The following is an 18,409-nucleotide window of genomic DNA, read 5'->3' as shown; positions in this document are numbered from 1 at the left end:
TGAGTGAGTTTAGTTTTACGCCGCACTCAGCAATATTCCAGCTATATGGCGGCGGTCTGTAAATAATCGAGTCTGGACCAGACAATCCAGTGATCAACAGCATGAGCATCGATCTGCGCAATTGGGATACGATAACATGTGTCAACCAAGTCAGCGAGCCTGACCACCCGATTCCGTTATTCGCCTCTTACGACAACCCGGACCTTCACGGGTCTTTTGAAGAGTGATAAAACATTAATAGAGTTTGAATGTTTTCACTGAGGATCAATTCCTCTTAACCTTTGGACTTCATGGTTTAAAAATGTATAAAGTAACTTGTCCGGAATTAATGAAATCCATATATAGACAGATATACGTATTGTAAACCTTAACGCTGTGTCAAAAAGTCAATACAATGCTTAACGTCAAATACTTAACGGCTTCAAGCAACTGGAGTAAACTGAAAAGTATTACAAGTTAAGAATTATGATTTGAAATTAATGCGTTTAGAATGCGAATGTGTTATAATGAATGCACCCGATTACAGAGACTATCTCACCATAAATATCCGATTTCTCCGATGATTGCACACCCTTGACACCCAAACTGTCGACGTTAAGGAACGTAAGCGTCACGCTAAAACGTTCTCCTGGACGTCTGTAGATCCTTGCACGAGCACCAGAGCTCTCCAGATGAATCTTGGACTCATTTGTGAATAGTACACTGTCCTAGTGTTGACTTCTGTCTACACCTTGCTAGTCCTGCCTGACGTTGACATGGAAGTAAGATTGGGCTCGTCTCCGGACGTCATACCCAGATGTGGCGCCCCTTCAACCGGTTGCGTACACTTGTGCCACTAACAGGTCTCAACTAATGAATTGTCCGTGTTGTTAATGTGAACTTTGGTATCGATTCTGAAGTTGCACCAACCGAATATGGTTGTCCTGACGTAACGTCACACGTGTACGGCTATTCTGTGGCAAGTCGTGAATGTGCGTTACATAAGCTAACGTGAGTGATCGAGTTTAGTTTTACGCCGCTTTTAGCAATATTCCTGCAATATCACGACGGGGGACAGCAGAAATGGGCTTCGCATATTGTGTCCATGTGAAGATTTGAACCCGGGTCTTCGGCGTGACGAGCGAACTCTATAACCACTAGGCTACCCCACTGCGAACTATTGCTAACGTCTCCAAACAGATGAGACTGTGTTTTGTTGAAAAACGTTTGTCTGACTGACGTTTCTTGTCACAGCTCCAAGTCGAAGGGACCCCGCAAGATTCTATTGAAATTGGTACCACTGACAGGTCCAAACACATGCATTTAATCAGCACTGGATACTTAGGTAAACCGCACAAACCGGCCAAACTGCTCATCTTCGTATTCTACAATTTCTAGTGATGGCATAGTTTGCTTCGAGAACAGTGCACTAACATTTTCTTTCGGAATATATGAAATAAGACATCTGGGTGATGTGAAATGGGTAAAAAAAAGGATAGTGTCTTCATTCACCGGGAAGTAGAAATGAGTGACTAACAGGACACCGTCTTCACATGTAACAGGAAACGCATTTCCGAAAACATCTCCGCTGCGACTGTGACGGTGGTGTCACGGTATATAATGTCACCACCGTAACGTCCCTTTCACAGTTGTGTTCGTCTACTCTGCTCTGTATTCATTACTGATTAATGGATTAAACCATTACAGACTGATGTAATCAGTATGCTAAATTGTGTGCAGTCAACCAGAAATGTTGTTATTATAAGGTGTGGAAGTTTTGGGAGGATACCTCTCCGCTGTGCTCAGTGACCACACAGGACAAGTCTCCGCCTTGGAAGGACCTGCCATCCTTCTGTACAGGGTCTTCATGTCTGTACACGAATTCCGAATAAAGCTCAAGTGAGGGACAAAACGAATGATACCGTTCTTTATTAAAATTGAATTTTTAAATAACTGTTAATGCTTTTTGTCTATAGAACCGTTACTCATTCATGGAACAGTCTGTGAAAGATAATCTGTGTAAGTTTGAGTTAAAATAATTTGGTTCAATTAAGATTGAGAAACTCTTATGTAAACATAAAATAGAACCACTGTAAGTCCCGAATGAGAGATATTACAGTCCAGTATTTTGATCTTATATTACTGAGATAAAAATGTTAATGATATTTTCAGTCTCTCAGTATATAACAATATAAACAGACACAGTATATAACAATATAAACAGACACAGTATATAACGATATAAACAGGCACAATGTATAACAATATAAACAGGCACAGTATATGACAATATAAACAAACACAGTATATAACAATATAAACAAACTCGTGCGCAGTAACTTTCGTTTGCGTAAAAAAATAATCATTTCGTTTTTAGCACTGACATCAGTTTTCATTTCAGACATGTGGTTTACGTAGCCAGTAGTGTTATCTGTGATATTAAAAAGAGAAAAGGTTCCTTAAACCTCTGAGTTAAATATTATGTATTATATGACAAACCCAAATAAATGGCTATATTTGTATATACACTTGGTGAGGCAAGGTTGGTTCTGAACCCATTGCTGGAAAATATTGTCATATTGTGTTCGATACTGCTGAAAACAGCGAGTGAGGGAGTTTGAGTTAAGGCGCTTCGAACAGTAGTTCAGATACATCACGAGGTGTCAGCTTAATGTGGGAGAAAATCCCGAAGTAACGAAGTTCTCCGACATCTCATCACTTCGAGTGAGTGAGTGAGTTAGTTTTACGCCGCACTCAGCAATATTCCCGCTATATGACGGCGATATGTATATAATCGAGTCTGGACAAGACAATCCAGTGATCAACAGCATGATCGTCACTTTGAAAATGACGGACATGGGTATGGTGACCGTAGAACAGAAGCAGGTTTAGCTTTATCTCAAGTTGTCTAATAATACACACATATCAGTAACTTGTCCTAGTGTCAGACATCACGTTGACCTACTGCAGTATCCCTATCTACTGCTGAGAGGGATGGCTTGGTTATAACGGTTGTAGTCTGATAAGTGTCACAGGAAACGTGCATTTATAATAGTACAAGATTTCAGTTTCCCATTTAGAAGGAACTATTTTGTGTATCTGTGTACCAGACTGTTATGTAATATATTATTAACAATATTCAGTACGGTTGGGTTTGATTACATTATTACATTACTATAGTCTTTTAATGAAACATACATGTAACTTTCGTTAAATCCAGTAATCGATGCATATACCTTGATATCAAAACGTACATACCGATCTTTGTGAAACAGTCCAATTTACGAAGCCGCATTATCATATGATACACCATTAATTATATCTACAGTGGAATCTGTCCATACCAGACGCTGACTAATCCGGATTCCTGTCAATACGGAGCTCATATCCGTTACCGAATTCATTACAAATAATGTGTTAGACATCTATATTACCTATTTCTGCGTCTTCTGCAAGAAGTATATTTATTCTAATCCCTGTCTAAAATAGACAACAGTTTAATGAGTATAAATCACTTAAATTAGACTCCGGTGCATATGTACTGGATATATGGTGGGTGAAATATTGCCAACAAACACACAAACAAACTTGCACACACAGCGGAATCGGTTTAAACCGGATTTCTGGGATGTCGACGTTTAGTATGAAACCTTTCTATCCCTATATAAAACTGAGCATTATAAGGTTGTGACACTGACATCGACTAACATATCGATCTGATGGGCGTGTGCACCTCTTACTCTTGAAGAGAATGAAAAGTCAAATAATTAACTTAGGCTGCAATTTGATATATCGTGTTTTTTGTATTAGATCAATATATTACACCCAGCTCAAATCTTGTTTGCAACAGATGGTCTGAAATCGACAATTATGCAATCGATGGTGTAGTCGTCTGTAGTTTTGTGACGTTATTGATCCCATGCAGAGTGTACAATTTCATATCCTGGTCTGGACCTGCTCAACGGCCGGTCTTGTGCCCCATTTCCGTAGCAAATGTCAGGAACCATTCCCAAATTGGAAGACAAGGAACAGCCAAAGTTTCTGCTGATGATACTGATGTCTACTGATGATATGTCTTTGTAGATAACTCTAAGAGCGAACTTTTAACTAAGACCGATTTAGGAATTCTAAGACCAAAACTACGAAAATTCTAAGATTCTTTATAAATACGGCCCCTGACGTCTAATTCACCGAAAGAAGACGTTAGCACGGTTTAATGCCACCAGTTTGAATTTTACGTTAGAGACATTTAGAATTTTAGAAAATACCAGTTTTGAAGACACTGGCTATTGTTTCCTGATTTGTCAGGAATCACAGATAGCTAATCCGTTTGTCTCAAAATGAGAACGATGAATTGCAAAATAACTAAAAATCGGGAACAGTGTAGTAGATTTCAATTCACCATCAGCCTGTAAAATGTGTTGTACCGCGATGCCCCGTACTGTTAAGATGTCAACTTGGACATAGTTCTTAATCAATTTGTTTCCAGTGATGTGTGTACAAATAACAAACAGCAAATTTTGTTTGGTATAGGTATTTATTGCCATGTGCAGTACTGACATTTATTAGACTATCGATTTAGAGTTATTTTGTAATCCATAGTTCTTATTTAGGGACAATGGACTATTCCTGTGTGATTTCACGTTGTATCATAAATAGCACTTCACTTATGGTATAGTCTTCACTTTATGCAGCGCTTCACTTATGCTATAGTCTATGATGTACAATGGGTCCCTCTGTCAGTAGAGATTGCTCATCATTACAGAAATGGTTTTGTCGACTTTGTTGCTGCAGTAACACCAGTCATGAAATAGTTTGTGTCCTTGATCACATGCCAGCGATATCGCAGCAGACATGCACAAGATCTTATACAAATGTAAACGGCGTTGTGGGGAGTTGCGGCCGCGTTTTGTAACAGCAACCTGTGACCTTGGGTTCCCATCCTGGCCTAGTGGTTAAGGTGTACGCTTGTCACGCTGAAGACCCGGGTTCGATTCCCCACATAGGTACAATACGTGAAGCCCTTTTCTGTCGTCCCCCGCTGTGATATTGTTGGAATATTGTTAAAAGCGGCGTAAAACTGTACTCACTCACTCCCACCCATGTTGGCTCTGATTATGTATGTCAGCAGTCCTGTGGTCGGACTTCCACCCAAGTGGTAAACGACCAGGGGCTCCTTTCACGAAGCAACTAAGGTTAATCTTAACTCCCATTCTTTAACATTGCACTAAGGTTACCTTAGTGACTTACGATCACCTTAGTGCTTTGTGAAAGGAGGCCCTGTACCTGCATCACCTCAAACTTTCCCCTCACATTAAACTGACGCTAAGCGTTATAACTAGCATCCTGTTGAGACCCAACTCTCCCGTGAAGGTCAGGGTTAGAATTGATCTTCAGTAACCAATGCTTGTCGTAAGAGGCGACCAACGGGATCGTGTGGTCAGGCTCGCTGACCTGGTTGACACATGTCATAATATCCCAATTGCGTAGACCGATGCTCATGCTGTTGATCACTGGATTATCTGGTCCAGACTCGATTATTTACAGACCACCGCCATATAGTTGGAATATTGTTGAGTGCGACGTAAAACTAGACCTACTCACTCACTGAGACTCAACTCACTCACTCACCAATAGGAAACGTTTGTGTATTTTGTTGTTGTACCTCTCTTCGTTTTCTTCTCAGAATGGATTATATCCATGTTTATTACATTACCGATTATAATAATGCTCAACTCCAATGTAATCTTGATTTTGGATTTTGTTTTAGGATGTTAACATTGTACATATTTTAAATTTAGACTGACTGTTTCAGTTAAGGATGTGGAGGTGGAACGAGTACATAGTCACAGAGACATCATGGGAATCCGCGAGGAGGGGACAGACCAAGTCAAGGTATTAATGATAATAATACCATTTGTTACACATTCACACAGAAATAGAGTGTCCGTTAAATTCCCGTTATCTGAGGCAACGGCTTGGTTGAAATTCTGATGGAAAGGCTCAATTAGCTCCTGGTGCTCTAAGCGCAAAAACACTTTTGGACAATGTCTTATGTCTTAAATGTGAATCCAGTGATGAATTTCATAAACAACATTTAAAATGCTATTGAAGAATTGAACAATTTAAGGCCGTTCTAATTATTGTCACGTCGTCATATGAGCGAAATATTCTCAAGCACGACGTTAAACCCAATTTTACCTTACCTCTAATTATTGTCACATCTTGACGTCGGACAGAGTATAACATGTCACACGTAAAAACTGATACACCATTTCTCTATAATTCTCTATAATTATGATCACTACCTACGGGTACCCATGTCATATAACACTGTCTACCATGATTAAAGTCTGTGCCTGTCTGGAACATACATGCAAGTTCAAGTCGTTAAAACGGGACACAATAAGAACTAGTTCTCATCTTCTGTTCCTGGAGCTCACGTGTGGTGATTCAGAATTAGAATAGAATCAGCGGCATCTAAGCACGTCAGAAGGTACGACTTGGATCATAGCAACGTTAACACTTCATCATGTATCAATTGCCGAGACTCGACAGAGCGCCGTTCACAGACTCGCTCATACATACAATGTATACACAAAGACATACACACACATACATACATCCACCCTCGCACGAATGCAAGCACGCGCGCACACACGCACACACACATACATACATACATACATACATACATACATACATACATACATACATACACAAAAACACGCCCCAATACATTCACTCACTCACTCACTCACTCACAGACATGCGCGCGTGCAAACCACAACGTTTGGACACCTACCTCCTTTTGTCTTTTTAAACATAAATCAATAAATGAAACTTAAATGTAAATACTCTTCGGATATAGATAAATATTCACATTGTATCTATTTTAACTGAGCAATATACAGTGATCGGACTTAGGCGAGTCATCGTGCCCAGATGACGTGGATCGATGTTCGTGCACTAGTTGTTCCGGTCGATACTACACTGCCTATGATTTACCGTTGTACACCTGGTAACGTGGCACTCGCGTATATATTGATTTTTCCCACAGATGATTTTAAATTAGAAACTTCACGGATTCGGTAAATCCAAGGTTGTATTGAGTATGAGAGCACCACTTGATCTAATCTTAATCATCAGTTCGAGATGGTTAATAATGTACCCCCAAAAATATTATTGAAATCAAAATCGGTCAATATACTTAACTACATTGATAACAATCACTTTTTACTGAACTGACGGATGTATGTCTATTTCTATTTTGTCACTGATGTACACTTCAGTCGAAAAGCGTACAATAAAATACGGTTATTACGAAGTGGAACTAGTTGTCGCCATGGATTCGTTATAACAGTACTTTACTGTGGTTGATATTTCGTTTTTTTAACTATTTTGTGCACGTGCATGCTCTGCTCATGCTCTGCACGTGGCGCAACAGATCAATCCTCTATTGACATGATATAAATATGATCGCTGTTATCCTTCTTTTTGTTAAACACCACGTGCAAAGGCCATCACCTTTGGTCACGCACAAGCTGTGCATAGCTGCTTTACCGATATTGATTGACTGGTGTTGAAGTGTGTTCGATATGACAACTATAATGGAAATATGCAATCTCGTTCTTGACTTGAGATTTGCGTAAATGCCACCCACCACGTGATCTTGTGTATTGATTAAATCCGATAAAAAGCCAGTCGTCCCCTTTTCAGATCAACCTTTAAACAAAACATGTCTGATCTACAAAGCGTTCGTAGCACTACGTCATTCGTAAGTCTATGATAAACTATATAGTTACGATAGCTCGTAATGCTGCGAACGCGTTGTGGATCGGGCCCTTGGTCGTTAAGTTCAGAAAATGAGAACGACATACATCAATAAAACCCCTTACGATTATTCATGATACAAATATACTACCCATCAAAAGTTTAGGCTCACTAGTGTAAATGTAGCCACTTACAGTCAACTGTTCTACTAAATACCCCATACTGTTTAAAGGTACTGTTTACACATGAACTGATGAATGAATGAATGAATACTCTTTATTTCCCCCAATGATTTGGAGAGTACATTAGATTATATTACTTGTCAGTCGCACTGACAATAGAGACAATACATATGACAATTCAACAGGGTTTTCACAACGAAGAGTAATATGAAGAGCTGTATTTACATGGTGTGTGACATAATTTCACAGATACAATATACACCTTAAGTTCCATGAGCTGACATTTTTAGCCACGATGCTCATGAATGTTGCCCAGCTGTCAAGTGTCATATCATGGACCACATCCGTAATGGCACCGAGGTATGTCAGGACCTTAGCTTCATCACTAGCAATGTCATCGAGTCTGAAATAGGTGTCAAGGCTTAGGTTATCAAACAACGACTCGCTTAGCACATTTCTGTGTTCAACGAGGCTTTCACAGTAAAGCAATTGATGCTTAAGAAAGTCCTCACTTTCGTAGTCACAGAGCAGACATTGTCCCGATGTCACAGGTTATATGCCGAGCTTAACCAGGGCATAAACAGGAGGAGATTCAATACCATACCATACACACAGATTCCAGAGACGATGTGGAGCAAGCTGGGTGTGAATATCACTAAACCTATGCACATCATGACGTTGTTGCAAAGTGTTTCTCCATTTACAATTTCCAAATCTACACAAGGTTCGTTGGACTGTGCTTTCCCATATACTTTTACATGGGAATTCTCCGGTTTTGATAAATTTGTCTAGTACGCCTGATAATCCATACTTCTTGGCTACGTTTAATAGATCATGCGTTATGGATCTGGTACTATGTGTGATAGTCGTGGCATACTGGCACAGTCTCAGATAGAAGATCGGCTTCACAATGGTTGTGCCGACTGCTCTACAGAGTCGTCCTAGGAAGAGAAGCTTCATCTTGTCTATTCTGTCCAGCATTGTCTATAATCCAAGGACCTGGATTGTAGCACCTGTATACGACCTCTTGTGGAGATTCTGGACTCGCCGCGCAAAGTACAGTTGCAAAGTTTCCATTTCGTTGATTTCACAATTGCTGATATTTGGCCAGAGTTCACATGCATAGAAAGATGGGACGATTACTCTTTGCCAGATATTGGAAGAAGATATTGGGCTAAATCCTCCAGCTCTGAGGCCAACTTCTCTTAGGGAGTTGATTTTCTGTCTTGCTTTAGTACAAGCTCGAGTAGTTCGTCCACTTGTTTTCTCTGTGTGCATCAGAGAGCCAGCATAAGTCGTGCTAGTATATGGATCGGCATTGTCACGTACGGATCTTGTTTTGAAGACAGATCTATTACATTGTCTTCTGTCACTGATGAAAGACAAGACACAGCTCTTACTGGCGTTATATGTCAGTCTCCAGCGGAGGGCATACCGGTGAATAGCAGCAAGGGACATGTTCAGTCCATGTGCAGTAGTACTGGCAACAGTAGTGTCATCAGCCAGTAATACTGAGGGGATGTGCTCCTTACCAACGATTAGCCCGTATTGTAAATCGTCAAGTTGAGATATCAGGTCATTGATATAGACAAGGAACATTCATGCTGAGAGCACACGTCCTTGTCCTACTCCTTGTTGACATTGAACAAATCACTCGTTTTACCACTGTATTTAACACAGGCACTTGCTTCTTGATACGATTGGCGGATGATATGCCATGCACGGCCCTTTACACCAAGACTGAATAGTTTCAACAACAACCCCTCATGCCATATCCTATCGAAAGCCTTTCGTTGTCAAGAAAGGCAACAAGGACATATGAGTGTCTATCTCGATAAAATATGAAATAGCCTCCTTTAATACATATGTGGCTACACTGGCTCCATTCTCGTTCCGGAATCCACTCTGGAGGCGATGTGGGAAATCAGGATTTACAGTTTTGATGTAGGATTCCAGTCTGTCAAGCAACAGTCTATCAAACACCTTCCCAATCACTGATGTGAGAGTGATACCGCGATAATTAGCTGGGTTGCGTTTATCTTTGTTATTTCCTTTATATCTTGGAATAATATAGTTCCAGTTCTCATCATGGCAGGCGTGTGACAGGAGCTGACGATCATATTATAGAGGTGCGACAGGTGTTTAAACAGAAGAGTGCCGGCATAATGGAGATGCTCGGCAGTAATACAATCAGGTCCCGGAGACTTATTCTTTTTCAGCTTCTTAATAATTGCTTTCACTTCATCGGATGTAATATCTGTTTTCAGGATGAGATCGTTCTCAAGTATGCCACTTTTTGCTATATCACTCACTTTTGACTTCGTTTCCTCATAAAAGTCCTTGTCGAACTCAGGCTTGTCGAGAGGTGACAGCAGATCCCCATAGTAATCAGACCACATAGTGCAGATTTCCTCAGGTGTGCTAGCTGTCTTGTCGTTATAATGAAGGGATGTGCATGTTACGTTAGTCTTCCTCTGTTTCCTGAAGTTCTATAAAACCGCATCTGCAAAGTGTTATAGCAGGAATTTGGGAAATACTGATATTTGAAGTTTTGAGACCAAACATCAGACCTTGAACTGATTCCATATACTATGTGTTTATAACAACAGTATGTACCGATGCTCTCTTCCAGGACTGTTCCTGTGGGACTTCCATTGTGACTGCAACCCCGCCACAACATAACCCCCTCATGTTCCCTGTACCGACACGCGAAACCGGTAAGCATTGCTACTTAAATCGATGGTAGATCTCGGTCAGAGATCATCCTCTGTACAAACAAAGGCCGTCGTTGCTGTTATCATCAGTTCGCAATACGTCCAGGGCCCCGTTCCTGAAAGCGATCGTAGCGCTAAGGTGATCGTAACTCCCATACTTTAACATAGACTTACGACTGTCGTAGCGCTACGACTGTCGTAAGTACAGTTAAAAAATGTTATATTAAAAGTATATCTTAAAAAAGCTGGTCTCCGCTGGTCAGGCTTCTGTTGGATACGAATGGCACCCGAGTACCCAGGGCCCCGTTCCACAAAGCGATCGTAGCGCTAAGGTGATCGTAACTCCAATACTTTAACATAGACTTACGACAGTCGTAGCGCTACGATCGCTTTGAGGAGCGGGGCCCAGGATCGTGGTATGCGTGTCATCCTAGCCGACGGCGTGTAGCTCCGTTCATGCAACCAACAATCAATTTTCACTCACGGTTGCATTATCAGTTTGACACTGTTCCCTTACTTCTTAAAACACATTCATTGAGGGTAATTAACCAGTTATTGTATATCACCCTCCGTAAGTATCGAATAGTTTGTATGTCTTTCATACAAACCTTTGGCTCATCTACATCGAGGTTTCACTGAATGTTTCAGGGGTCGTAGGTATATTTGTGTTATTGCAATCATGTATCGGACAGCGGGAGGTCTGGTGTTCGATCCCGGGTCGCGTTAAGAATATGATACTTGTTGTTGCCTTGCCTGCCCTGGGCATTAAGGGGATTACAGGGGATGTGAGTGAGTGAGTTCAGTTTTACGCTGCACTCAGCAATATTCCAGCTATATAGCGGTGGTCTGAAAATTATCGAATCTGGAACAGACAATCCAGTGATCAACAGCATGAACATCGATCTACGCAATTAGGATACGATGACATGTGACAACCAAGTCAGCGAGCCTGACCACCCGATCCCGTTAGTCGCCTCTTACGACAAGCATTGGCTATTGAATATATGTTCTAACCCTGATATTCACGGGGCGGCATTAAACAAGCTGTGGGCGGATTGACATCAATGTTGTTTGGTATCCACGGCAAACTTCGCATGTTGTTTCAGTGGGGTGGGACAACTTAGGAATGGCCAGCGAGTTCTAACTGGACACACAGAAGGAAGCGAGCTACAAAGACATAATTTATATCATTGGAAAGATCTCGAGGAGATGAACCCAAAACGTTCATGTGCCAGTGCGCTCACGTGTTCATAAGCTCACAAATGAGCTCTGAAAATGCATTTCTGCAGAAATTACTGGCAGAATTAATTTTTTTCCGCAGAAATTTCTGGCAGATTTTTTTTTTCCGCAGAAATTTCTGGCAGAATTTTTTTTTCCCGCAGAAATTTTCATTTCACTACCAGAATTGTCTTCATTGAAAATGATTAGACACCATCTTTGGATAATTCAATATGGACTTTCTTCAAATGATGTTTTCTCCTGTAAACAACTTCAAGTGGGAGGGGAAATGGTTCCCAGAAGTAGATCGCCGCACAAATCTTACAAGGCATATTTTAACATCTTATCAAGACGAAATGAAATAAAAAATAATTTGATGATTTCTTTATACATCGTTTATTCACACTCTGTATTACATGAGTTTCATTGCGCTAAGTTGCATTCATTTCATCTCTCACATGAGTCCCGTTGTCCCTTTGCTATGGTTTATGTATCTCTATTGTTTGTATAGTCACTCGAACTGTACACTGTACCTGCAAAACGCAGAGGTTGTTCGAGATTTATACAGTATTGTGATTTAAACAGTATTTTTTAAAATTTCCATTAATGTTTACATTTTTCATAATACACAACATAACAAAATGGAAATAGGATTAGCAAACAGGCCATATGGCCTATGTCAATGCTTGTCCGCATATAGTTCGTTATTATCTTGACTTAATTCTATGGAGCAGACATTAGGACATTAATGAATGAATCAAAACAAAATAAAAATAAAGAAAAGAAAATAAATAACAAGACACCAAGTGCATTTTATGTTTATAGGTTGTTACTTGAATTCCGTAAAGCGGTTAGTTTCAGTTATATAATTCTGAACGGATTTTATAAGGTTTTCATTGTCTAAAGGAGATAAATCGTCATTGCCGTGAAGTATAGAATATATGCTGAGGTGGTTAAGGACAAAGTATCTCCTCGATGAATTTTCACATTGTTTTGTCACTGAACAACACGCTCCATGCTGTTGCTACCGAGATCATAATATATAGATCTTATCTATTTTATGATTTGTGTTGTAATACGAGTGTGAAAGGAAACGATTATTCATACAATAATATCATGAGAAAATATACCAATCACGAATTAAACGCATATGATTTGCACACCACCATATGATTTTAGAGCCTCACGTTAGTGACTTACATTCATATCGTTCTTTCAACACATTTTCGCTTCATGGATGACAACGTCTATATTATATAGGATGCGGCGTTTCAGTATAGATTATTATACCGTTGTCAAGCGAGACTGAGGTGCTGTAGCAGACTTATATATACATCAACATGGATTAAGCAGTTCAAATCCGCGGACACAAGCCCTCCATCAACAGAGATGAAGGATATCTCATCCCATCTGCATACAATGAACTGATAGCAACAACTTAGCAGAGCATTCCAGCCATGTATATTTTCTACTTCTTGGACATTTGACTTCCTCCTGTTGTCACTGCTTTATTACCACTATCCTATAGTTGTTGCTGTTAATCCCTTTGATGCACGCCTACATGTTGTTTTACTTATTCCCTGTAAAGTCTGATCTGTGCAAAGAGTGGGCACCTGCTCCTTTGATAATTATGATTACCCCTCTCTAATAGAGTTTTGTCATTTGCAATGAATTATAGTAACCCTTATCGTAGATTACCCAGCAACATATGTTTGCTTGGACACTGAGCCGTTGCCTACCTTTTCCTGTACCACATAAAATCTGCATGGTATGCCGGTTGATATTGTTATTTGAAATCGGCAGACAATGCACACCTGTTGTTGCTGCAGGACAATGAATATTTCCGATACGACATTGTAAGTACTTGAGGGTGCAGACATATGACTTAAATATGTTTGCGCATGCTGCTTAATATCATATTTGTGTAATACCACAATATACATGGATAAACTATCAAACTATGCATCGTTTAGAAAAAAAGTATTTTGAATACATGAAAGAGAATATTTATAAAGTTATATCTTGTGAAATTTAATTGTGCGGACCCAATGTATGTTTCATTACAAAGTTCTCTGTTAATGTCTTCCTACAATCAACAAAATATCATCATCTGGTGTTTAACTGAACCGATAAAACCTACTGGATAGAACCCAAAAGACGTGTATTGTCCATGCGGCACCACCCGACATTGTTTTGGTGTTTTCCCCTGAGTGGCCGCTCTCTGGATTACGCAATTGTTAATTGCTGTGGCCACCAGGGACAACCGAACCGGGACGGTGGCCGCTTGTAGGGACAGCCCCATAAACAACAAATTATCAGGTGTGAAAACAATTAGATTTTCTCGGGTATTGTCACTTTGAACAGTGATACATTGTCGCCCAGGTATTGTTTATCATCTCAGTTCGGTACGCTGGTCATGTTGAGCGTGTTGATGGAGGCATTTCTAGGAATATGTAAATGATCAAATATTGTTATTATGTATCTAGTATGTGTCCAAACATATTGAATGCACTTATATTTATAGGAAAAGACTGAGGGTTTTTCATGTTGTTCAGAATATATGCTAATAATAAGCGTTCAATGATTTGAATACATGAATTCATTCACCTAAACTATATACAATGTATATATAGAGATGATATATATGCCAGGGTAGAGATTGCAAGCGGAGTCTGTACTGGTAGAAACTTATTATATAGAATAACCTATGCAATTGCAATCTCTACCAGTGGAAGCTCCATTCTGATCCTACATATGATTTTTCATATGTGAAACCATAGTTTGTATCAACAAAATGGTCATGATTAGGACATTATCAATTAATGCAATTTGTATTAAAGTGAGATACATTGATATGGAATTATTTGAATTTCTTTACATTTTTCACATATTAAAATAACATGCATAACAAATGAATATTATTGTTCAGCAAATAAAGTGTTGTTTGCCTACAGAACAATCAGGGTTTCTACCAGTTGAATTGGAAATTGTACTGGTAGAATCGGATCTGACAGGTAGGATCCGATTTCAATCTCTACTAGTAGGATACTGGTAAAGACTGCGAAGTCTCTACTGGTAGAATCTCAGATCAGATCGCAATCTCAACCCTGACAAATATTTATATATATACAGTATATAGGACGCATATTTCTCCGAGAGGATCTATCTCTGAAACATTTGGCAACAGGGCTCATGTCTAACATGAAATGACTGTAACTTCGTCCAGTGAAACTCATGTTATACAGAACGTGAATAAAAGATGTATAAAAAAATCACCATATTATTTTTATTTTCATTTCGTCTTGATAAGATGTTAAAATATGCCTTGTAAGATTTGTGCGGCGATCTACTTCTGGGAACCATTATCCTCCAACTTGAAGTTGTTTACAGGAGAAAGTAACATCATTTAAATAAAGTCCATATTGAATTATCCTAAAATGGTGTCTAATATTTTTCAATTAAGATAATTCTGGTAGTGAAATAAAATTTCTGCCAGAAATTTCTGCGGGAAAAAAATTCTGCCAGAAATTTCTGCGGTAAAAAAAAAATCTGCCAGAAATTTCTGCGGAAAAAATTAATTCTGCCAGTAATTTCTGCAGAAATGCATTTTCAGAGCCCATTTGTGAGCTTATGAACACGTGCGCGCACTTGCACATGAATTTTTTCAGTTCATCTCCCCGAGATCTTTCCAATGATATAAAATATGTCTTTGTAGCTCGCTTCCTTCTATGTGTCAAGTTAGGACTCGCTGGCCATTCCCAAGTTGTCCCACCCATACCTGGTATTAGCCCCACCGCATTCATGCCCATCGTTTCATAAAATACAGTGAGTGCGTTTTACGCCGCTTTTAGCAATATTCCATCAATATCACGGTGGGGAACACCAGAAATGGGCTTCACACATTGCACCCATGAGGGAAATCGAACCCGGGTCTTCTTCGGGTAGCGAACGTTCTAACCGCTAAGCTATCCCACCGCCCCTACATACAAATCACGTGAATGCATTCATTTGTTAATCGCCATTATTATCATTTCTTCAGCACTAATTCTATTCTACCCTTTTTTTCAGTGTTTTTAACGATAGGAATCCCCACGATTCAACGCAAGGGGGCGTCGTATTATGATCATACTATAAAATCACTGATGTCAAATATGTCTCCAGAGGAACAGAAAGAAGTTCTGATTCTTGTGTTTTTGGCCGATACGGATCCCACGATAAAAGCCAAGCTGGCGAGAGACATTAGGCGTAACTTCAGTGACGCCATTGACACAGGGATCCTTCATGTCATCCATGCTCCGGTTAGCTATTACCCAAACATAACCATTACGAAATTCACGTATGGCCAGCCTGAAAATTATATTCAATGGCGAGCAAAACAAAATTTCGATTATGCATATATGTTTGAATACAGTTTAAATATTTCAAAGTATTATATGCAAATCGAAGACGACGTCATAACGGTGGACGGATACATCGGCGCTGTTAAACAGTACATAGCTGAGCAACAGGACACGTGGACTTGTTTGGAATTTTCAGAACTTGGTTTTATTGGGAAGTTATACAAGAATACCGACTTACGAAAACTAGCTGCGTTGTTGAAATTATTTTATGAAGAACAGCCTGTAGATTATACATATTTGTATTTCAATATGTTGAACACGCAAATGGTGCAACGCATGCGCAAACCAACTTTGTTTCAGCACCAAGGTATTCACTCGTCCTACCCAGGCAAAATCCAGCCCCTCAAAGACAGATTTTTTGACCAGATGACTAAGAAATACCACGGAGATAATCCACCAGCTGAGGTTTTTACATCTATGAAAGTATTTTTGACATTCATTCCGCGTCTAGCTTATGAGAAAACGGAAGGTTATTTTTGGACACATGGTTCACCCAGTGACGGCGATAGTTTCACCGTCGTTTTCCAGGAACCGCATCGACTGCGGAGGGTTATCGTAGATACTGGTTCAGTAGGTCACCCGGAAGACAGACTGCTCGACGGTCACGTAGAGGTCAGTTTGACCTTACTGAAAACCGACGTCAATATACAGTGCATGAACGATATCATGATCGGTGAATTCAAAGATGGACGAATTGACGTTGATACCCTTGAAGAAAGTATCAAGTTCAAGGCCATGTGTTTGAGGATCAAGATTACAAAGCACCAGGAGCCTTGGTTGATTGTAAGAGAAATTGCAGTGTTTACTGCCAAATGAAAGTTACGATTTGTTCGAATGATTTTTGTATTGAAGATGTTATATATTTTCATGACAGTGCGTATGTTTATGATGGTCAACTTAAATGAGTGTGCTATGACATTGTGATTATGGTCGCATTAATGTGCAATAACACTTTATGCTCGAAACCTATATACCATCCAGGCTCAAGCACAATAGCCAAACCTAAAATCATATATCTTATGTAAGCGATATATACTGAGGGAAAAAAAATGAGGGATCACATGAAGTACAAGTGTTCCTTTATTTTTATCCAAGGTTTATTCACAAGCTTTGTATCGCATAGCTTGTGAAGAAATCTGGAAATAAATAAGGGGACACTGTGCTTTCATGTGATCCCTTATTTTCTTCCCTCTGTATATATCGAAAAGTATAGAGGTCTAATACACTTTCTAGGAAGCATGGCCACATGACGCTGTGTCGTGAGTGCAGAGTGTTTTACGCCGCTGGAGGCAGTATTCCTACAGTAACACCAAACCTGGGCTTCACACATTGTACCCATTACCTATGGGTACTCGAACCTGGGTCTTCGGTGTGATAAGCGGACGCTTTAATCACTTGGCCACCTTCTCTGAAATACTGTACTTGTCAGAGCATGCGCAGGTTTTCTCTAGCGGCTGAAGCAGATCAGAAAAGGATCGATCTGGAATATCATCTCAACAAAACAACAAAAGCTTCGTGTACTCAAAATCTAGTCTGCCAAATCTCCTGAGGAAAATGGTATTTCCATAGTCCTGGAACCAAAATCAGCAAATCACGAATCCAGTATTATAAATGCAGAAACATCTTAGCCACGCATAACATATTAGAGCCGTTGTCATCACAAGGGGGTTGGGGGACACAATTTGTTGCGGAATATGTGTCTACTTGTTTCATTCTTCATCAAGTCATCATTAATCCTACTGCATGATTATCGCAAAGGACATACAGTCTGTCTTTATCTGAAGGTGATGTAGTCATCGTTTGATGGTCATGTGGACTGTGGGATAGGAGGGGGTTACCTGGTTCCCAATGTCAGTTGACATACAAGAGTGCTGTGGTACATTATCAGGGCTGGTTATCGATATCGATCATAGGGATCGATAATCGTTAAGTAAATATCGGTCGATTATCGATAAATATCGGTGACGTAACTTTGAACAAAAATGCAAAAGAAGTCTAAAATGAATAGATACAGTTTACATCACTTGTGGGTGGTGACATATTTTGCCTGGACTACCAACAAAACATCGTCCTGAACATTATTTAGAAACAGACCTTGTATAAAATCCTAAATTTGTATATTTTATGAGAAACTTTCTCTGTC

The 18,409-nt window shown here is 39.7% G+C and overlaps 1 protein-coding gene across 5 annotated transcripts in view; it reads left to right on the top strand.

Moving 5' to 3' along the window:
- The window catches only part of LOC124262739 (alpha-1,3-mannosyl-glycoprotein 4-beta-N-acetylglucosaminyltransferase C-like), a 67,219-nt gene extending 50,122 nt beyond the window's left edge, over window positions 1-17,097 (top strand). For all 5 annotated transcript variants that reach the window (XM_046697283.1, XM_046697284.1, XM_046697282.1 and 2 more), the window contains exons 3-5: window positions 5,795-5,874; window positions 10,567-10,651; window positions 15,935-17,097. In XM_046697283.1, coding sequence (XP_046553239.1) covers window positions 5,795-5,874; window positions 10,567-10,651; window positions 15,935-17,082 — 1,313 coding nt within the window. In that variant the 3' untranslated portion in view covers window positions 17,083-17,097. The remainder of the gene's footprint in view (window positions 1-5,794; window positions 5,875-10,566; window positions 10,652-15,934) is intronic.
- The last annotated feature ends 1,312 nt before the right edge of the window (window positions 17,098-18,409 follow it).

This window comes from Haliotis rubra, unplaced genomic scaffold (genome assembly GCF_003918875.1).
Source record: "Haliotis rubra isolate DU_JTF1 unplaced genomic scaffold, ASM391887v1 Scf851, whole genome shotgun sequence".
Lineage (NCBI taxonomy): Eukaryota > Metazoa > Mollusca > Gastropoda > Lepetellida > Haliotidae > Haliotis > Haliotis rubra.
This window is presented reverse-complemented; position numbering and strand designations above follow the sequence as displayed.